This window comes from Tribolium castaneum, chromosome 5, assembly GCF_031307605.1.
Source record: "Tribolium castaneum strain GA2 chromosome 5, icTriCast1.1, whole genome shotgun sequence".
In the NCBI taxonomy this organism is placed as follows: domain Eukaryota; kingdom Metazoa; phylum Arthropoda; class Insecta; order Coleoptera; family Tenebrionidae; genus Tribolium; species Tribolium castaneum.
This window is the reverse complement of record NC_087398.1, coordinates 13,233,712-13,255,265: the sequence shown is the minus strand read 5'-3', so window position 1 is coordinate 13,255,265 and position 21,554 is coordinate 13,233,712. Positions and strand designations below refer to the sequence as shown.

At 32.7% G+C, this 21,554-nt stretch overlaps 3 protein-coding genes across 3 annotated transcripts; 2 read left to right on the top strand and 1 right to left on the bottom strand.

The window, feature by feature from the left end:
* Positions 1-5: 5 nt before the first annotated feature.
* On the top strand, positions 6-7,507 carry dbo (diablo). The gene is made up of 4 exons (XM_961984.5): positions 6-164; positions 212-1,356; positions 3,720-4,206; positions 6,820-7,507. The coding sequence occupies exons 2-4, from the start codon at positions 287-289 to the stop codon at positions 7,009-7,011; spliced, it is 1,749 nt and encodes a 582-aa protein (XP_967077.2). The 5' UTR covers positions 6-164; positions 212-286; the 3' UTR covers positions 7,012-7,507.
* A 919-nt stretch (positions 7,508-8,426) lies between these two features.
* Positions 8,427-17,901, top strand: LOC655357 (uncharacterized protein). The gene is made up of 8 exons (XM_961897.5): positions 8,427-8,562; positions 8,773-9,150; positions 9,200-9,388; positions 13,145-13,412; positions 13,467-13,665; positions 13,712-14,032; positions 16,927-17,322; positions 17,371-17,901. Exons 2-8 carry the CDS (start codon positions 8,784-8,786, stop codon positions 17,488-17,490), a joined length of 1,860 nt encoding a protein of 619 aa, XP_966990.1. The 5' UTR covers positions 8,427-8,562; positions 8,773-8,783; the 3' UTR covers positions 17,491-17,901.
* LOC655271 (transmembrane protein 98) lies at positions 17,832-21,448 on the bottom strand. The gene is made up of 4 exons (XM_961800.4): positions 21,144-21,448; positions 20,862-21,096; positions 20,608-20,814; positions 17,832-20,562 (listed from the first exon to the last, which is right to left on the bottom strand). The coding sequence occupies exons 1-4, from the start codon at positions 21,296-21,298 to the stop codon at positions 20,479-20,481; spliced, it is 681 nt and encodes a 226-aa protein (XP_966893.1). The 5' UTR covers positions 21,299-21,448; the 3' UTR covers positions 17,832-20,478.
* Positions 21,449-21,554: the final 106 nt, after the last annotated feature.

The following is a 21,554-nucleotide window of genomic DNA, read 5'->3' as shown; positions in this document are numbered from 1 at the left end:
GTTATTCTGTGTTAATGTCAAGTCAAACGTCAATACGGTTTGTGTATTTTGCGAAAATCAGATGGGTTTTCTTGGTGAAATAATGTGCTAAAAGCGCGTGATTGTGCCACTCGACTGGCAGCCGAGTTTAGCTTTCGCCCCACGTGCCGCAAAAAGGACCGAAGGTAAGTTTGGCGGTTGTGTGAGGGGTCGTTGCAAAAGTGTCTTGCAGATAGACTCCGTGTGGGGTTGGGCGTCTCCGCCCTTGCGCCTCCAACTGGCCACCCACATTCGAGGCACTTGCAGAATGGGGGAGATGGCAGTTGGAGACCGCCCACCTTCTCCAGCAAGGCTGTCTCACACGTCTGACAAGCACCCCAAAAACACTCTTTCCGAGCTCAATGTCCTGCGGAGGCACCGGGAGCTGTGCGACGTGGTGCTCAACGTGGGCACGCGCAAGATTTTCGCCCATCGGGTCATTCTGAGCGCTTGCAGCCCCTACTTCCGGGCCATGTTCACCGGGGAGTTGGCGGAGTCCCGCCAGACTGAAGTCACGATTCGGGACATTGACGAGATTGCGATGGATTTGTTGATTGATTTTTGCTACACCTCGCACATCATCGTCGAGGAGTCCAACGTGCAAATGCTGCTCCCGGCAGCTTGTCTCCTGCAGCTGACTGAAATCCAGGACATTTGCTGCGAGTTTCTGAAACGTCAGTTGGACCCAACTAACTGTCTTGGGATTCGAGCCTTTGCCGACACGCACTCCTGTCGCGAATTGCTCCGAATCGCCGATAAATTCACCCAACACAACTTCCAAGAAGTGATGGAAAGTGAGGAGTTTTTGCTTCTGCCGGTTGGACAATTAGTTGATATTATCTCAAGTGATGAGTTGAACGTGCGCACTGAAGAGCAAGTCTTCAACGCTGTTATGTCCTGGGTCAAGTACAATGTGACTGAAAGGCGGCAACACCTCCATCAGGTGTTACAACACGTTAGATTGCCTTTGCTCAGTCCTAAGTTTCTAGTAGGCACTGTGGGGTCGGATTTGCTGGTTAGGTCCGATGAATCGTGTCGGGATCTCGTTGATGAGGCTAAAAATTATCTTTTACTGCCACAAGAACGGCCGTTGATGCAGGGCCCCAGAACCAGGCCGAGGAAACCAACGAGAAGAGGAGAGGTTTTATTTGCAGTCGGGGGATGGTGTAGCGGGGATGCTATCGCCTCCGTGGAGAAGTTTGACCCGCAGACGATGGAATGGAAGATGGTGGCGCCGATGAGCAAGAGGCGGTGTGGAGTGGGAGTCGCTGTTTTGAATGATTTGTTGTATGCGGTTGGCGGACATGATGGGCAGAGCTATCTCAACAGTATTGAAAGGTTTGTTAAGTATTTTTTTCTTTAAGAAAAAATACAATGAAAACAAATGTGCAAAAATTAAGTAGCAAGTTTCAACAGTTGGAGTTAGTGTAAAATTTTATGGCCAGTAAATTTTATTATTTTCTTAACTTTATGGCATGAAAGCATCAATAACTCTGAATTGACTCATTTAAAGATAGCTCTAATTAGTGTAGTATCACACAAGAACCAGATGGATTTTTGTCAAGAAATGAAGGAAATAAGAGTGGAGTGAACAGTGATTTATTAAATTAGGGGAATAGAATACAAAATATAGAACACAAAAAAATATAACCAAGTCTTAAAATACAATATAATCGAAGTGTATTAAATATGTACATATGTATTTACAGAGTTATTAGCAAGTTTGCACTTAAAAATCACATTTTCAACATCTCACGTTGCAACGAAAGAAAAAAAAAGCAGTTTCTTTTATAACACGTTATCTGTAGATAAACCTACTAAATTAAAAAAACATACAAGATCAGTAGTTTTGCTACGCTATTTAAACTGTTTTAGAAAATAAGTCGAGCACCTGAATTACTCTTAATAAAAGAGGCATTTAGCTTGTCGTAAAAAATCCTAAATTTTTTAAATGTCGCATCCGAACCTCAGAGATAACCACCCTAATATTGTTATTGTTAACAAAATAATTCGGGAACTCGTATTAAAATTTAATTATGGTAGACACAGCAAGTTATGTAGAAGTATAATTAAAAATGCAAATACTATGTTGCTCCGATATACAGGGTTCGTCAAGTTTTACACTCAGGCACTTTACACCTCTTAGAAGAGAGAAAAAAAATATGAAATAAATATTTTTCACTGCACTGATATCTAATCTCGCTAGGGAAAAAACCTTTTTTCCTATTAATTTATTTGTCCAATAAAAAAGAAGAAACCATTTAATCAAAAAATCACATTGGCTGTTTTTTACATCAATGGATCGAAAAAGGCGAAATAAAATTATTTTGCAAAAATTTGACTTGAAATAAATCGTTAGAATTTGATTAAAAGCCATTTTCCCCAAAGAGAAAAAATGAAAGGAAAGACATTATTTACAATACATAAAAGACTTACAATATAAGAAATATCGGCATAGGAAGAACTTATCCAATTGTGTATTTAAGGTGTGATTAATTAATTATTTGGGAATGGAGACAAGTTTATTTTTTGGTTAATGATTTATTGTCTACGTTTCGCCACTTCTTTTGTTCCCCGACACACTACACGAATGGTTCCCTATTTATTGTCGTGAAGAAGCGCCAAAATGGTGGTGAAACTTAGATAATAAATCGTCTACTGAAAAATAAGCTTGTCAGTATTCCCGATTAATACTTCAGTGAACAGTCATTCTAATTCTTGACAAAACAAGTTTTTATCAAATAAATAGGAATGTGTTAGGATTTACGTTAGGGTTGTAAAAAGAAAAAATGTTCATTTTTCAATTCCCCATCGAATGGTATAAAAATAAAAAGAGATTACCATTTGAAATAAACAAAATAAAAGACTCTTAAGTTTACAATGTTTGAAAATAAATTGTAAACACCCTGTAGTAATTCATGTCAATCAAACTTTATTAATAAGTCTGTTCATGACCTACGTACTAATAATGTCATCAAAAAAGCACTGTTTCTATTTTTTATTAATTTTTAAAACTAAAAGTGTAAAACCGATTTTTTTATTTTTATTTTTCTTTAACAATAATCTCTGAACCGATTTAAAAAAATCTTAGGGAGATGCAAGAAGCTAGAAAGGCATCCTAATGAGCACTAAAAAATAATAGCATAGCAACTTATTGCAAATAAATTGTTAATAGTAAATAAATTATATTAATTAATAATAACAATAATAAATATTTATAAATAATAAATAAATAATATCAAATAATAGGACACTCTGTATAATCAAAAATATTTTTCTGAAATTCGCCTCAGAGTATAAATACCGTCTACAAAATATCAAAAGTCTAACTGTACTAATAACTGAGCTACAGGAACAGAGCTGAGCCACCCTGTATATTGTTTTTGTTTTGATGTATATATTTGTTTATTATTTTTTTAGTTTGGAGTTTAGACAGTTGTTATAGTTGCGTTTTATTCGGCTAAAACTTAGAACCACTGGCCCACGTTTTGGTTGGATATTTTCAAAATTACTAAAAGACTTGGACAAAGTTCGGAATTTACTGTTAACTTATTGGGTATAACTCCTTACAGCTGTATTTTTTATAATCACTTTATAGATTTAAATTTTATTGTATTATACCAATTATTTGACTTTACACCATTTATTTAATTAGATATTTTTCAGATTTATTTTATTTCCTGTTTACTTCCTTTGCACAGGTACGACCCCCAAACCGACCAGTGGTCATGTGACGTGGCCCCTACGACCTCCTGTCGAACAAGTGTGGGCGTAGCCGTTCTCGACAACCTTCTCTACGCTGTCGGGGGTCAGGACGGGGTCCAGTGTTTGAATCACGTCGAAAGATACGATCCTAAAGAAAACAAATGGACCAAAGTAGCCCCCATGACGACGAGACGTTTAGGCGTCGCCGTTGCCGTCTTAGGTGGTTATTTGTACGCAATAGGGGGCTCCGATGGACAATCGCCACTAAATACAGTAGAACGATACGATCCAAGACACAACAAATGGGCTCTAGTGAGCCCTATGTCAACACGAAGAAAACATTTAGGCTGTGCTGTCTTCAATAATTTAATTTATGCGGTGGGCGGCCGCGACGACTGCATGGAATTGTCAAGTGCCGAACGGTATAATCCTCACACGAACACTTGGAGTCCCATTGTGGCGATGACGTCCAGAAGGAGTGGGGTAATATTTTTATGTTTTTTTATTACTATTACTATCCACCCATTCCACGGTAATTGCCAACTTTCGCATTCAATTTGATCTGACTTATTTTTTTTAAACTATTAATATCGTTCCAAAGTAGTATTTTTTAACGAAAAAAACAAATCTTTGCTTTTTTGCTTTTGCGTTCAGAAAAATAATTAGTTCAGTGAAAATAATAATAAAATTAATTGTGCTTAAAAATTCAATGCGTGTGCAAAATCAAGAGTTTTCAAATTGGAAGTTATGTGACGTATATTAAGCCATGACTGAAATACAGTCTAGAAATTACACTGGTCGATGAAAAATAAATAATTTTTTCCTTGTAAGTATGCGTGATTATTATAAAGTTAACCTTTTTTAATCGAAATTTAATAACAAAAATTATGCATTACATAATACACTATTTTAAAATGACATAAGATTCAAATCTTGAAACAAAATTTTCAGTTTTCTAGTGCCGATTACGGCGAAACTAGAAGAGCTAGGAGACAAGGTCTTATTCTATTGCAATGAGCACATCAAAATCTATCAGATGTGATGGGTTTGAATCAATTTTGAGACACTTTCAAAATTGGTCATTGTGAATTCAATTTATTTATTTTCTCAATTACGGCAAAAGTATTTGAAAAATGGAACTATTTTGATGTAGTCCTATGTCAAATGATCGGGGAAATCGATTGGCGAACTGCAAAATTTCCCATACTTTTTAAGTTACGATTTTTTTATTTTATTTACTATTTTCTCGAAAACTAGCTATTAGTCTCACGACAAAAGTCTTTTCTGTAAAAGATACGCACTGACCTGGGAGTATATAGGTGTTCCGCGAGACAGTGCACATATTTTAACCATAGATTAACCATTAAAAAGTGACCCATATTTTTAATTTTTTTCTAAAAATATTTTATTGTGGAATAATTAGCCTCCAAAAGTAATCCCAAAAATACAGATTATATTTTTACTTTAAAAGTATTTGTTGTCGCTGGACATTCTGTATAATTAAGAGCTTTCTAATGATAATACATTTAATGGGTTATTGGGCTAAAAATTTTTTAACTGGGTATTATTCCTTAAAGTTAATCAAAAACGAAACATTTAAAATTTACTTGTTTCTTTGTCTTTAAATATTTAATATTTACCAAATATGTAAATTACAAAAAAATAATTAATGACAGAAACTATTAATAATTAATTCCTACAAAATCACATCTATATCATAGAAATGCAAGAGCAAATAATCTATTATTATCACAACTATCACAATATTTGTTTGTTTAATTTTATCTTAAACGGGACATTTATGGAAAAATGCAAAAAGAAAATTTGATTTGGATCTTTTTTTTTATTGTAAATGTCTAATTGAATCGTTCACTACAAAAAGGACCTAACTAACATTTTTACGTTTGCGAGAACAACTAAAAAATATCCTTTTATTTTTCAATTTAAACGTAACTACTAATAATAACACTTTTTATTGTAAACTCAATGTCTAAGTGCCAATACATCTTATCATAACATAATTTTTGTGTTTTGTAAATACCATAAAAAAATCAAAAAGAAAAACGTGTATCTAAAAAGGGGCAAAAATGTTACTTATTCGTCCCTTTCTGCAATGAACTATTCAATTGCAAATTAACACAAACTTAAAAAAGATCTTTCGTGTAGTAATCGTGCTGTTAAAATTTGTGTATTAAAATTTGTTCAGTGTCCGATAAAAAAATGGTACATGCACAGTATCTATTTTTAATTTACACAGTAAAAAATAATAAATGCTCAGTATTAAAGCTACGCGCCACTTGACATTTTATGTCTTGCAACTCGAATCCGCTTGTTTTTATAAGTTAAATTGGCTTAATATCGAAGATAAGCTACTGAGATTTTAAATTTCATATCACCTCTAATTCAAAAAAAAGATTATTTTCTTTTGTAGGTAGAGAAGGATTTTCTACATCTTTTACCATTTTATTTAATTTAATTTATGTTGTAGACCAGTGTAATTTTTTTAAAGATTACGATAGAATATTAATTAATAAACGTACTTCAAATTTAATTTTATAAAAACGGTGTTTTTTATTGTTTTCTTATTTTTGAAAACAAAATCATTGTTATAATAAATAATTTTTGGGTCCCATCCGTAATGTCACCTGTTTTTATGAAAAAATCATTTACAAACTTTCTATTATGCTTAATTAGATCTAACACCTCGAACATATTTTTGTTCTTTTGGTGAAATTCACAGATTTTTTTTACATATTTGAGGTCCTGTTTTTAGTAGGCGCATTCATGTACCGTCCGTAATCAATTATTTACATCGATTTTGGGAAAGTTGGCGGCATGTATTTAAATTGTTAATCATGAAACACATTGGGCGCAGGACTCGTAAAGTTCTGTTAAAAAACACTCTGTATAAAGACCGCGATGGTGCAAAGTATCCCGTCCGTTAAAATGGAATGGCCGTTAAATTAATATCATCACTTTAACTCTCACTATCTTTTTTAAGAAGATAAGTCATTTTGAAAATAAAAGTTGACGGAATCATGTGTTCTTCTTAAACATGGAATGGCCGTTTTGTAAATGTTTTTTTTGTGGTTTCAGGTCGGTTTAGCGGTGGTCAACGGCCAGTTGTACGCAGTAGGAGGCTTCGATGGTACGGCCTATTTAAAAACAATTGAATTCTACGATACTGAACAAAACCAATGGAGATTATGCGGTTCTATGAATTATAGAAGGTTAGGAGGCGGAGTTGGCGTTATGAGAGCTCCACAAACTGAAAATCGGATATGGTAGTTAAGGCCTAAGGAAAAAGAAACGTATTTTGTGTGGTTGCCTTTTGCTCACAATTTTGTATAATCGAAGCATTTTTAAAACAATTAATACAAAATTGGGAGGTAAAGATTTGTGATTTGTATTATATTTAGCGTTTCTTTTCGCGATCTCTGTCTTCTAGGAAAGTTGCAATTTCTTTAACCGCATTTTGTTCAGGTTAGCAGCGTAACAAACAGAAATGCTCGAATATTTTCTGTTTTAAACCTTTGCATAAGCTGCCAGTTTTCATAATTTTATTCAGAAAGTCTAAGTTTGTGACCAATTGATCCAAAAATGCGCTGTGGCCATTACCTTTAAAGTCTTAAACGGACTGTACAGTGTCATTAGAAAATGTCAAACTCTCTTATGGTGACAAAAGACGTTCTGTTATCAATCGTTCAGTATCAGTTGTTGCTTTTTTTTCCTATGATGTCGAATTTGGAAGTTTTTTAAATAAAATGTGACGTTGGCGTTTTTATAGTTTTGAAACAACTAATCATAAGATATTAATTGGTGTTTTTTTTCAACAAGAATCTGTTTAATGTAGCAAGAGTTGTTTTTTCCGTTAACTAAAGACAAAAAATATGATTTGAAACAGCAAAAACAACTTAAGAATTTAACTTTGAAAAGCTATCCCGTGAAGTTTTAATTTAATTTGATGTTCTGTAGAGAGATTGTCGGACACTTTTGAATCAACTTGTATATTCTGTTTCCAGCCTTTATAGCAAAAACAATTTTTTAAATTACTTTTCCTGCTTAATTAATGCATTCTTTTGACAATAAATTTGTCACTAGTCTAGTGCAACACAATTCATTTGGCTATTTTATAATAGAACTTCTAATTTGTTCAAAATTGGTTACATTTAGACCTGACCCAGTTGTACATAGTTAAGCCTCTAATTAGTTAAATTATTTATTTTATACTTAAGTTTAATGAAATATACTCATTTAAAAATTCCACACCTGCAGGTACCATGGATTTCTGAGCAAAATGTCACTGTAATTAAGTTGGCACAATTAAACTACAAAAGTCTGACGTTTGGATTTAGTGTTGCCAACTTAATTTCAAAGTCAGAGGCTTGGTATACAATTAGTTTTAGAAAGCTTCTCAATAGAAAGTACTGCAATTGCAGTCACTGATAAAATTCATGTTAAATGTTATACTTCTAAGTACCTAATTGTTGATTCTTAAACTTTTATTCTTTATTTTCCCAAATCAAAACTTGACTCATTGTTTACAAAAGGTAAATGTAATGTTTTGTTGACTGCTTTTTCTTTTATATTTTACGAAACAATAAACTGTTATAAAAATACTCTTTAACTCTTTGTTACTTTTATTAGTTAAACGTTTAATCGGGCGGGAAATTCGTAATGACGTCATGGAATAACACAAGAACTGAAAATCAGCAAAATCCCCAGAAATTCGATTTGCGCGAGCCGAAAGTCCCTAGATTCTTTCCGGCTGTCTTTCAGTGAGCGGTTGCACGTGAAATTTGTGTTAAATTGCAAACCTCTCTTTAAATTACTTCACCCGTAAGTACAATGAGATCGACACGACTTAATTCACCGCAAAATACACTTTTTACAAGTCGTCATTTTGCCACCTCCTCAACTTTCCGCAACTTTCCTCCCCAGTCCTCATAAAAACAATGTTAACTCGAGCGTGCTATTTGAAAGCCGTTTAAAAAAGAGAAATCAATCATTTCGCACGACTGTCAGTACATTTCGCTTGTTGGTTATTAGGTTAAGTCATCATGCCTTCCGACGCGAAGAAACGCGAACAGCAGCGTAAAAAGGGGGCTGCGAAGGCGCGTCAAGCCGGAAAGAAGGCCCCCAACAAGAACGAAGAGCAAGCTGCGTCCCAGAACGGTGATTCCATTTCGCAGAATGGCTCAGTCGAGCTGAGTGCTGAAGAAGCGCTTTGCGCGAAACTCGAAGCCGATGCGAGGTTGAATGCTGAGGCGAGGGCTTGTACGGGCAGCTTGGCAGTCCATCCCAAGTCAAGGGACATCAAAATCGATAACTTTTCCATTACTTTTCACGGATGTGAGATGCTGCAAGACGCTATGCTTGAGTTGAATTGCGGGAGACGGTATGGATTGTTGGGGCTGAATGGCAGTGGTAAGTTGGTGGGTTTATGCCAGAGTCGGGTTTGATTGGTTTTTGGTAGGAAAGTCGACTATTCTGGCAGTATTAGGGAACAGGGAAGTTCCCATTCCTGAACATATTGATATTTTTCACTTGACTAGGGAAATGCCAGCGTCGGATAAGTCTGCCTTGCAGTGTGTTATGGAAGTTGATGAGGAGAGGGTGAGGCTGGAGAAGCTGGCCGAGGAATTGGTGGCGTGTGAAGATGATGGTAAGTTTTTATAAACACGTTTGTGAGAGTGAGAATGTTGCATAAAGAAATTGGATATTTTTATGGTGTCATAAAAATAAAATCAAGGTAAATTCTGCACCATTAAGTTTTTACTATTGTTTTATTTTACAAGTTATACATGCTGTCTTAAAATTGGCGAATTCCGAGTTCAGAGCATTGTCGAGAATCACTTCAGTAGTCTAAATATAGATTGGGGGCTTCCTTACAAAAATACACTGGTTTGAAGATCACTCTTTGAATTGCGTTTTCTTCAAATGCAAGCTAAAAGTTTCAGTATTTATTGCGATTCATGGTATAGATTGTGGAGAGTAATAATGTAAAACTTTTTTTTAAATTAGTTTTATTTTGGAGTAAAAAAAATAAATTTTATAAAATAATAAATAAAATAAATAAATATATAATATAAAATAAAATAAATAATATATAATATAAAATAAAATAAAATAAATAAATAAACTGTTCACAAGGTAGTGGCATTGTATTGAGATCTCTGGATAATTTTATTGACTTAAAAGGAATAAATATTGAAAGAAAGTGTTATTTGTGATGATTGAAGTAATTTATTTAAGTAGATACTGTAATAAATCACTAATAACTAATAATAATTCATTTTAATAATCACACAAAAATCAGCGTTTGCGATTTTTTTGCTTTATTTCTTTCTGTATGCCTTCTAATTTTTTCAGATTTTTTCTACAATTTATTATAAATAATAAATATTAATCAATGAGAAATATTTATATTAATAAAATATTATTTTATTTAAAAAAATTAAAAATATTAACTAATGGAAATTTTTATGATTTCTAGAACAAAAATGTGTAAAAAAATAAGTGCTCTACAAACGACTTCTTGTTAAAGATATCGACTCTTGCATAAACAGAAATACAATTTGTTTATTTGTCAATGCTTTTGAAGATACGTTCGATGAATAAGTAGATGTTGTTTATAATTATAAACCTAGAGTTTTCAAAGATATGAAATTACGATTTTCTTGTTTTTCAAAGTTGTAATGTTCTCATTTTTTTAATATCAAACGGTTTTATAACGTAAGATTTCTGAATTTTATTTATTTTATTTAGGGCTAATAGTTCCTTAAACATTCATTTCAATTAAATGATAAAGCATTTAAAATGTGATAATGCTCCCGAAACTATTCTGACGCTGACTTTTAGTTCTCTAAAACACTATTGTTTTATTCTACTTTCTATTTATTTTGTGGTGCAAAGGACTAACCTGTTCCCATGACAACTCATAAAAGTTAATGCCAAGAATAAGCTATTTCAACCACAATAGTTTTTATGAAAGTGAACTGAAAGTAATTATTTAACGCAAACTATAACTGAGTACTACGTTTATTATTTAATTGGCGAGATAAAATCGTACTCTGTAATAAACAGCGACAGAGCAGCCACCAGTGCTTAACAAGTGAGGGAATATTAATAATCTGTAACAGTTATTAAATGTGGGCCGTATTTAAAACCACTCTGAGAATCAATTTCAAAACTTGTCTAGAACAAATCTGTTCTTTGGGAAGTAATTTTGGAAAAGCAGTGTACCTAAAATTCTCTGTTAATATTTTTTATCGAGCCTATCAGAAAATATCATTTTTCACCGTCCAAATATGCCATGAAAGTATTTTCCTCCCTTAGGAGGAAAAAAAGTACTTTCCTCTCACATTTTCCTCTGAGGAAATAACGTTATGTCATGGAATGTTTGGAAGGTGAAAAACGATATTTTCTGATGGAAGACGCTGAAAAAATCATATGTATACCACTGGAGACTTAATTCAATTTCGGGAGAGATACCATGACTTTCCCCCCTTGGTATACAAATAGCTATTGTTTATCATGGACTCATTTATTACTTTTTTTGTAACAAAGATCAAAACGGCATTTTCTGCTTTTATAATGATAAACAAGTAATATTTAATATAAATAGTAATTGAATGCAAATAAAGAAAAAAATGTTTGTTCTTGTTACTGAATATCAGGCAGTGATCGCCATTGCAATAAACAGGCAAATTGAATACAAAATAAATAAATAAATAAAGAAACTAGAGAAAAGAAATGATTACGTGTCTTTTAAAACCCCAGATAAAACTGTTATTTTAAAGGTAGATATATTTACGTGATGAAAAAAAAAAAATGGCAAAAATCCAAGAAGAAAACTATGAAAAATTATTGATATCAGTGATAACAGAAATTTGTTTTATTTTATGTTTAATAAAAATGATTTATCTTTGTAATGAGTTCAATAACAGAAGTTTTCATTAATTTATTTCATTCAAGATTGATTAATTATGAATAAATATTTTTTTCATTGTCCGTTTTTTAATATCAATATTAATAAATAATAAATGATCTTTTCTAAAAAATGATATACAGCGTTATACAGGGTGAGTCAATAGCGGGTTACTTCTGACATGTCCTAAGATGCAACCAAAAATAATAATTGTACTTAACACTTCGTTAATTTTTAAAAACATTAATTAATTGAATCAACATTGGTTTTTTATCTCTTAAATAATAGTAGTTCATAATAAAATTTTAGCAAATCTGAAGAAAAATTTGACAATACCCAAAACAATGTAATCGTGGATTAATTTAAAAAAAAATAACGACCACCGGTCTGATCAGCTGGAATCAGTATTGTTGGTTGCATATTAAAAAAAAATCAGAAATAATCCACTATTGACTCACCCTGTACAAAATAGCGCATAAGCTCTCTAGTAAAGTTATAGGAAACGTTTCAAGAAACCTCTAAAAAATGAAATAAAAAACCATAATCATTTTTAACAAACACAAAACTGTTTGGTAAAGTTGCCAACATCGTCAGTGCTTGAGTGTTTTAACTAGAAATTTGTTTTTACTATGTTACGAGATCAATTTTCTAGCTTTCTGGATATAAAAATCAGAACTTTTAAAATTTATTGTTTATGATTGCTATAAATAATTTTTAGTTCCGTTGATGTAAGAGTAGAGGAACTTGGTCTTAAGAATAATTGAGGTAGATTTTTTTAAATTTTCCCCTGGAGTTTGATGGAACATGTGGTATAATGTACTAAGAGTTTTTGCGCCATTTTGTGTACATCCTGTATATTTATAGACGTCATTGATACACTTTATAATGTTTAAAAAATTAATTCCTGCTCTGTGGGGTTTATGAGTCTTAAAAAAACGCTATAAAACTCATCGCCTTGGCTCGTTGCAACTTTATATTAGACAAAATTTACTGAAAACACCGCCGCTATTAGAAATATTACACACATTACACTTTACTGCTTTTGAATGACCCACAATTGATTATTACCAAATTTCCACCCTTTTTTATTGCTATAATTTATAGTAACTTTTAATGACACGTATCAAGGTTGAAACTGAAGTTAAATGAAATTGGTTTTGATTTAGTACAATATTAATTTCAAATTTTCACACCAGAATAAGAGTTTGCGGTCATCGAAAAAATTTTATAATCCACTCATTTGTTAATGTGCGATTATTAATTTATTTAATTACTATTATTATGTATTAAAGGCACTCACTCGTTATCGCTCGTTCGTGCTTTAAACTGTAATAAGTAAAATTTATTAAAAAATTATTAAATCACAATAAATATTAATTGTAATGAAGCATTTTATAAACCAACTGTTTGGAATTTTTTTCTAAAAATTGTGTATTAACGCCTAATGAATTGACTAGTTTTCGGTGCTTATTTTTGCGTTGCTTGAACCAGAATCGCAGGAGCAACTCATGGACATCTACGAGCGTCTGGACGAGATTTCGGCTGACACGGCCGAAGCCCGTGCAGCCAACATCCTCCACGGTTTGGGCTTCACCAAAGAAATGCAAAGTAAGAAGACCAAGGACTTCAGCGGTGGCTGGAGAATGAGGATAGCGTTAGCTCGCGCTCTTTACGTCAAACCTCATTTGTTACTTTTGGACGAACCGACCAATCATCTCGATCTTGACGCTTGTGTATGGCTTGAAGAGGAACTCAAACAGTAAAAATTGCACCACTTGATCATCAATCAATTTCTCAATGCGGACATTTTCAGTTATAAGAGAATTTTGGTTTTAATTTCGCACTCACAGGATTTCCTAAACGGCGTTTGCACAAACATTATCCACGTTAATAAAAAACGCTTGAAGTACTATACTGGTAATTATGACGCTTTTGTTCGAACTCGCATGGAGTTGCTAGAGAATCAAATGAAGCAATACAATTGGGAACAAGACCAGATCAACCATATGAAGGTAAAATAAATTTGTTGCGATTTTCAATTCTTATTTTTCGCTGCAGAATTATATTGCAAGGTTTGGACACGGTTCGGCTAAATTAGCCCGTCAAGCTCAATCTAAGGAAAAAACTCTAGCCAAAATGGTCGCTGCTGGTCTAACTGAAAAAGTAGTCAGTGATAAAATCGTTACGTTTTATTTCCCTAGTTGTGGAAAAATTCCGCCGCCCGTCATCATGGTACAAAATGTTAGTTTTCGGTATAGTGATGACGGTCCTTGGATTTATAGAAATTTGGAATTTGGGATTGATTTGGACACGAGGCTGGCCCTTGTTGGACCGAACGGTGCCGGAAAAAGTACTCTGCTGAAACTTCTTTATGGTGACGTAAGTAATGTTGTGTTTAGTAAAATAAAGCTTTTTTTTCATTGCGTCGAGGAATATTTTAATTATTGATACAATAAATAGTAAATTGGACCACAAATCCTCATATTAGTTCGAAAAAGGTGTTTTTTTTAACATTTAAGCCGATTTTTTGAGTAAAAAATTCCTTTTTCTTTGTTGGAGTTTGCTGAACCGATTCAAAAGTCACTATAACTGTTTTTGCATTTTTAAAACATGTAAGTAAATTATTTAAACGTAAATTATTTGACTTTTGATTTGATTTAACTAAAATAAGCCGAAAAAGCACTACATTGACTCGGAAATGCCACTATTTTTACTACCTTTATGTGCTTTAGTGCGTTTGTGAACAAAAATTGCGATTATATATTTTACAAAATTTAATTAAAAACACAAAAATTACCATGTTTAAGCCGTTTAAGCACTTTTTCGGAATATATAAGAAAAAGGTTTCTTTTACAAATTTTTAATTAAACTGGCTGACAAATCCGTAACTAGATCGGAACTTCATTTGTTTTTTTTTAACCAGAGACTAAGAGATCTTGTCACACTACACGTCGTTTTTAGTGAATAAATAATAAAGCAAAAAACTTTAAAGTTGGATTGAAATTGTATTTTTATCTTTTTTAAGCTCTTACAGGTTTTTATGTTAACATCGCATAATAAAAATCACCAAATTAAATCGATAATTACATCAGTTTTTGTCTTTTTTGGGCGTTTTAGCTCGTTTTTCAGTAGTTATTTCACAAAAATTCGTTAAAAACTAGAAACATCACCAATAAGTTAGGCCAAAAATGGTGTTATATTTGCCTCCTGAATATTTAAGAATCTTATTTGGGGTAAAAATTAAGTTTCTTTCGAAAAATTTTGCTGAAAAAATTCCTAAGTTGTTCGAAAATGGTATTACTTCGTGTGTTTCAAGCCACCAAAAGTATTTAATTGTATTTTGCTTGATTCACTTGTTTTAGGGTGTTAACGAAATTTCGTCAAAAATAAATTAAAAACTTGAAATGAAACTTGAAAATGGTTTGCTTTTTTTTTCTTTAAAGCCTCTAAGCACTTTTTTGAGATGTTTTTCCAAAACACTTACCTTAAAGAACATTTTTGAAGTAAAAATAAAGTTTCTTTCACAAAATTTTGATCAAATTGTTTGAAAAATCCATGCCTTTTTCACTTGATTGTTTTCTTAATCAAACTCATTTGATCTGACCTGAGCTAACCAAACTAATTTATTTTGGAAGACACACACGTAAAAGTCACAAAAATAAGAATTTGTTCGATTTACGCAGTTTTCGGTAACATTAAGGCAAAAAAATTACGATTTGGTTGAAGTTTTGTATCTTTGATTGTATTTTTTTCTTTTTTTAAGCTTTTCGACATGTTTTTACTTTAAAATCGCATGTATTCTGTAAGGTATTTTTAAAACGCACAGAAAAAGCATTAACTTTGATCGATATTTTATCATTTTTGTCTTTTTCTTTTTAGCTTGTTTTTCGTTAAAAAAAACAGGCGAAATATCAAACTATCACCAAATTAGACCAAAAATGGTGTTATTTTTGCCTCTTCAATGTTTAAGAACGTCATTTGGGGTAAAAACTAAATTTTTTTAAATGATGTTATGTTAAATGTTTCGGACCACTAAAATACATGTAATTTGATTATATTTTGTTTGATTCACTCGGTAGAAATAATTTAACAAATTGGTTTTAAATGGTGTTACTTTTGCCTTTTTTAAGCCTGTTTTTTCTAAAGCAGTTTTAAGCTTGCTTTTGGTCCAAAAATACAATTATTATTCAAAATTCGTCAAAAGCGAGGCGAATTATCACCAAATAGGACAAATATGGTGTTATTTTTACCTATTTGAATGTTTATAAGCACGTTTTTTTATCTAAACTCTGTCTTTTACGAGATTTTGCTAAAATAAACTGACCATATAAATCGATAATGACATTGTTTTTGAGATAGTTTTAGTTTGTTTTTCAGCCTGAAATACGGTTATTTCCCATGAACTAAAAATAAGACGGTACATTTGGCCGAAAATCGCGTTACTTTTAGGTTCAGTGTTTTTTGTGAGATTTTGCTAAAACAGACCGAAAAATCATCAAATTAAATCGATAATCACATTATATTCGTTTTCGAGCGCTTTAGCTCGTTTATCAGCGATTATTTCTTTAAATTTCGTTAAAAACAAGGTGAAACATGACCAAATTAGGCCGGCAAAAATGGGTTTATTTTTCTCTCTTCAATGTTTATTGTTCAAGAACGTTAAAAAGCTAACTTTTCTTTTGAAAAGTTTTGCCGAAATTAGTGGAAAAATTTTGGAATTGTTTGAAAATGATATTATTTTTAAACAAGCACAATTATTTTACAAAATTTTGCGAAACTGTACGTTAAGTGTGGTTAAAATCACCGAAAACATGTACCAATCGTATCCTGTCTGATTCACCTTCTTCAGGTCATTTTAAGCGAAATTTTGTAAAAAATAAATCAAGAAACTTAAAAATTAGTTTGATTTTTTTGAAGTCATTAAGTACTTTTTGTCGCGAGATTTTTTAAAACAGTTTTAGCTTGTTTTTCAGTGAGAACACAATTGTTTTTCAAAATTCCTCAAAACTAGGAGAAATTTCACCAAATTAGGGCGTGAAAGGTGTTATTTTTGCCCTTTTTAAGCATTTAAGCTTTTAAACTTAAAGCTTATGTTTTTTGTAAGAATTTGCTAAAACATACCCAAAAATCTTCAAACTGAATCAGTATTATATTAGTATTTTTTATCGTTTTCGAGCGTTTGAGTCCGTCTTTCAGTCAGAAATTAGGACGAAAATTGCGTTATCTTTGCATAATCACAAATTTAATGAAACTTCAGACCACTTTTTCTGTAGTTGGTGCCCACCGAAGGCATGATTAGAAAAAACTCGCATTTGAGGATCGCACGATACCACCAACACCTCCACGAACTCCTAGACCTGGACCTCTCCCCTCTGGAATACATGATGAAGTCGTTCCCTGAAGTGAAGGAAAAGGAAGAAATGCGTAAAATCATCGGACGTTACGGTCTAACAGGCCGTCAGCAAGTTTGCCCCATTAGACAATTGTCAGATGGGCAAAGATGCAGAGTGGTATTTGCCTGGTTGGCTTGGCAAGCCCCTCATTTGCTCCTGTTTGATGAACCCACCAATCACTTGGACATGGAAACAATCGACGCTCTAGCTGAAGCCATCAATGATTTTGAAGGTGGAATGGTGCTGGTTAGTCACGATTTCAGACTCATCAGCCAGGTTGGTAATTAATTGTTTGGTATTATTTTTTTGCTAATTGCGTTTTAGGTCGCTAATGAAATTTGGGTTTGCGAGAAGGAGACTTGCACGAAATGGAACGGAACAATTCTGGAGTATAAGGAACACTTGAAATCGAAGATCTTGAAAGAGAATGATAAACGGAAATAACTTGTCCAGTTTCTAGGTTTTTCATTTTTCGATAATAGTAAATTATTTTTATGGAAACATTGTATGATCTTGTACAGTTTTTAGATGAAATTAATTTATTATTTAGTTAATACCAGGTTTTGACCTTTTTGCATTCGCTTGTACTAACCGCAATTTTTTATTTATACAGTCATTGGGTACACCTTTGCCATTTTTGGCGAGTTCCAAGGCAATTAAACCGTTTAACGTTCAAAAGGTATTTTATTCGACCAAGAAATTTAATTTTCTATTGCACGACTATTTTAAGAACACCAATTTTTAAGAATGTAGACGTGTTTAGGGCGGGATAGGTCAGTTCTGGATTTTACCGTCGTAAACATTTTATTTATAAACTATACAAATAAGTAATAAAGAATACCAAGTTGTCCGTTTTATCGCAGCATCCTTGATAAGTGAAGGTAGTTTCCCCTTTTTTTGTCTCACATCAGTGTTACTATAGTTATAATTCATTTCGTAACCACGGAAAAAAGAAGAAATTAACAGATGGCGCCACATTGCGGGGAATATCTATGGGGAACCTTCATTAAGAGAGAGTTAATCCAAAATTCTGATTTGGGGAACACAGTCTTAATTCTGTATAATAATACCATGTGATCATTTGAATTTATAATACTTTTTGGAATCACAATTAATCAAGATGAAATGATAAATAATAAAATTTCGAACCATATTTAGTTACATTCATTTTTTCCTTCAGTTTGCACTAATTTCTTAATCATAAAGGAAAAAAAAGCCTACTCTAATTAATAAATAGTACGGTGGAAATTAAATGTTCATAATAGAGCTAAAGATATGACCCGAGATAAGAAATTAAAAAAAAAATTGTTGCCATTTTAATTGATAAAAATATAAAGATATTAATTACATTTAATAAAATGCATCCAATATTATTAAATTCATGTGACTAGAAGAAAATATTGTATGTTGGCCACATGGATGACCAAAGATAAAAAAATTAATAAAATTTTGTATTATAAAGATATTTTTGTGGATTGGTGATCCGGAAACAATTTTATTTGCATTGTATAGTTCCAGAACTTGTAAATCCAGTAGACTTTACACATAAATGGCTATTAGAAAGGTTAAGTGTATTCTTAAAGCTCACAAGACAAAAAAATGAATAACGATTATACAGGTGCTTTAAAATTGGCGAATTTAGAGTTCACAGCATTGTAGAAAATCACTTAGTAGTTTAAATATATAAAAAAAATTCGGGGCTTCCCCAGAAAGATACACTGGTTTGAAGATCACTCTTTGAATTGCGTTTTCTTCAAAGATTTTATAACTTCCACATTCATTGGCCTGGCTCTGATTTGGGTTGCGTTTAGCCAGCCCTTTTGTCCACAGCAGATGTGTAGTGTAATTATTAAAATGGTAAGTACTTTAATAGAGAATAGTGGTGTTATTATATTATTAGTTATTACAGCTAAAAATTATTAGTCTTTTTTGTTCTTTACAGTATAATTTCATTATCAGGGTTCCTTGCCCACAAGAATTACAAGTACCCTAACATGAAACAAAAAAACGCCCTGATTATTCAAATCAACTTGTGTCAATCATAGAAATAGCAATGTGTTGGACGTCCGAGAATTAATCTCGAGTTCCCGATCATCATCAAGGAATGATCTTTGGTATTGAAAAATTACTCAACCACATAATCGAAGAACAAAAAAAGATGAAATGAAGATGAATATTAGTGAGTATGAAGTACCAAAATCTGTTTCAAGTATCTGTTGATCTGCACTACTGTTCGTGCAAAAAGCCAACTTTTTGTTTAACTGAAAACATCAAAAAATTAAATTTTAATGGTTATTGTGAACTTGCAAGAGTAATATTTGGGTTAAGATGAAGTGAATGAGTTGTGGAATGCGATAAATTTATTCTTGGTCTTATTATTGTTACATATTCTTTGGGTTTATAGAAATAAATGTTATTAATTAGCATTAAGATGCTTTTGTTTATAAGTATGTGGAAACTTAATTTTCCATTTCAAGTCTTTTCAGTTTTACATTTTCTAAATGAGTTAGTTAAATTTATTTTTGGTCTCTACCTAGGTTTTGAGTTTATAAAAATAAATGTTATTAATTAGTATTAAGAAAATATATTTGTTTATAAGTAGTTAAAAACTTAATTTTTTCAGTTTCACATTTTCTGAATTATTTTATTAAGACTATGATGAAGTTCAAATGAGTTTATAGTTAAATTTATTTTTGGTTTTATTACGTACTAGGTTTACAGGAATAAATGTTAAACAGTATTAAAATGTTTTTGACTAATTATCCATTACAAAAAAATTGTGGAGCATAGTCTTTACTGATTCTAAAATGTCTGTCATATCGAAATATAACAAATGGCCATCAGGCCCATTTAGTGGTCTAATATGTGTAACTTTTTAACTCAGATTATTATTATGCCTAGTTTTCTTAATCATTTTTCTATTTTCTATGCACTATTTTTAACAAAAACCGGTATTTTTATCAAAGCAATGTTGAATTTAACTTTTTTTACATGTTTTTAACTCCTTTTTCTAACTCACATTTTCCCAAAAACATCAATTTTTCTTGAAAATAAAACAGTCAATAACAAAAATTAAAGAATTTTTAACTCCAAAATGAAGCTATAATTTTTCGAGGAACTGTTTACCTACATTATTTTCCACAATCATCGGCATCATAAATAAGATTCAACACTAAAATTTGTAGCCTGCATTGGAAAAGAACGCAATTTTAAGAAAGCCAATGTATCTTTGTGGGGAAACCCCGACTCTTTATTCTGTTTCTATATTTGGATATATATTTCTCTACCACGTTTGAACTCACGCATTTGAACCCACTTCGTAACCATGGTAATAAAGAGAAAAAATTAACAGATGGCGCCACATAGGAGGAAACCTTCATTAATCAAGGACGCTGTGGTTTTATCTTACTTAAATACGTTGTTCATGAATTTCTAAACACTGGTGTTATAACTTGCGTTTATGACGCTTTGTATCTTGCCTGAAGCCTCCTGAGTGACTGCAGCCTCTCGTAAAACCTGCAACACTTTCCTGAACTTGCGCTTTTTTTTTCCTATACGTACCACCATGTGTCCGTCCATTTCGGCCAAAGACTTGTCAATCCAACTAAAACTCTTGTCTCTTTGTCCGCACTCATATTTCGCAATGAGGGCCAAATGACTGACTGCCAAAGACAAAGCTGCAGCTCGGGCTTCCAACAATCGGGGGTCCAAAGGGGGGTACATACTTCGGACCATGTCGTCCACTCTGCTTGAAATTCTCTTAGCGCTCTGAAATTAAATATTAAAATTTGTTGGTACGAGTTTTTATTTTTTACTTCGACAATAAGGGAGAGGCCGCTGCCCGAGGCCTGAGTTGTGCCCATTGCCAGTGCAGTTAGGCGCTCCGTTAGGAACCTACAAGTTTTCAAAATCGAGAGGCAATGGGGGATCAGACCAGTGGCGTCGTCAATCCATTGTTCGTCAGCGAGGATTTGCTCAAGGTTTGGGTTTAACTGGACTTCCCCCAACTCTAGTTCGGCTTTTTCGGGCTCAATTAGCATCACTTCGGGCCTAGAATTCGGAATTATTGTTTGTTGTTAACTTTTGGGTGGACGTACCGAGACATTTCGTTCTGGTTGTCCAGATACGTGGACTTGTAGTAAAGCCGCTGTCTTCTGCATATTATTACAAGGACAACGAAAGCACTCACAAAAATTGCCGACAAGACCCCAAAGGCTATCGCCGCCACCATTTCGGTGTATTCCGGAGACATTTTGCTAAATAACCAGAGGCGCTAATTGTTATTGCAAATGTTGATTACGTGTGTTATTAACGATTACATTTTTACTTAAATCAGAATCAAACCAAACTTGTTGACCTCTTATTTCTGTAACTTTAGAAGTTTGTTGTTAACATTCAGAAAGCAGTTTCAGTAGTTTTAAAACGCAATTACATACCATTCATGGTAATTGCATTCGCTCAAACTTTACTTCCAAAGTGGGAGGCTTCGCACCATTTGCGTATCGTGT

Bases quoted from the DNA above. Each gene is read 5' to 3' on its own strand.
- dbo (XM_961984.5), top strand. From the start codon at position 287: ATGGGGGAGATGGCAGTTGGAGACCGCCCACCTTCTCCAGCAAGGCTG. The intron at 1,357-3,719 runs GTTTGTTAAGTA...TCCTTTGCACAG, and splicing joins TATCTCAACAGTATTGAAAG to GTACGACCCCCAAACCGACC. The intron at 4,207-6,819 runs GTAATATTTTTA...TTGTGGTTTCAG, and splicing joins TGACGTCCAGAAGGAGTGGG to GTCGGTTTAGCGGTGGTCAA.
- LOC655271 (XM_961800.4), bottom strand. From the start codon at position 21,298: ATGTCTCCGGAATACACCGAAATGGTGGCGGCGATAGCCTTTGGGGTC. The intron at 21,097-21,143 runs GTACGTCCACCC...TCCGAATTCTAG, and splicing joins AACCAGAACGAAATGTCTCG to GCCCGAAGTGATGCTAATTG. The intron at 20,815-20,861 runs GTAAAAAATAAA...ATTTAATTTCAG, and splicing joins GCCTCTCCCTTATTGTCGAA to AGCGCTAAGAGAATTTCAAG.
- LOC655357 (XM_961897.5), top strand. From the start codon at position 8,784: ATGCCTTCCGACGCGAAGAAACGCGAACAGCAGCGTAAAAAGGGGGCT. The intron at 13,413-13,466 runs GTAAAAATTGCA...GGACATTTTCAG, and splicing joins CTTGAAGAGGAACTCAAACA to TTATAAGAGAATTTTGGTTT. The intron at 17,323-17,370 runs GTTGGTAATTAA...ATTGCGTTTTAG, and splicing joins ATTTCAGACTCATCAGCCAG to GTCGCTAATGAAATTTGGGT.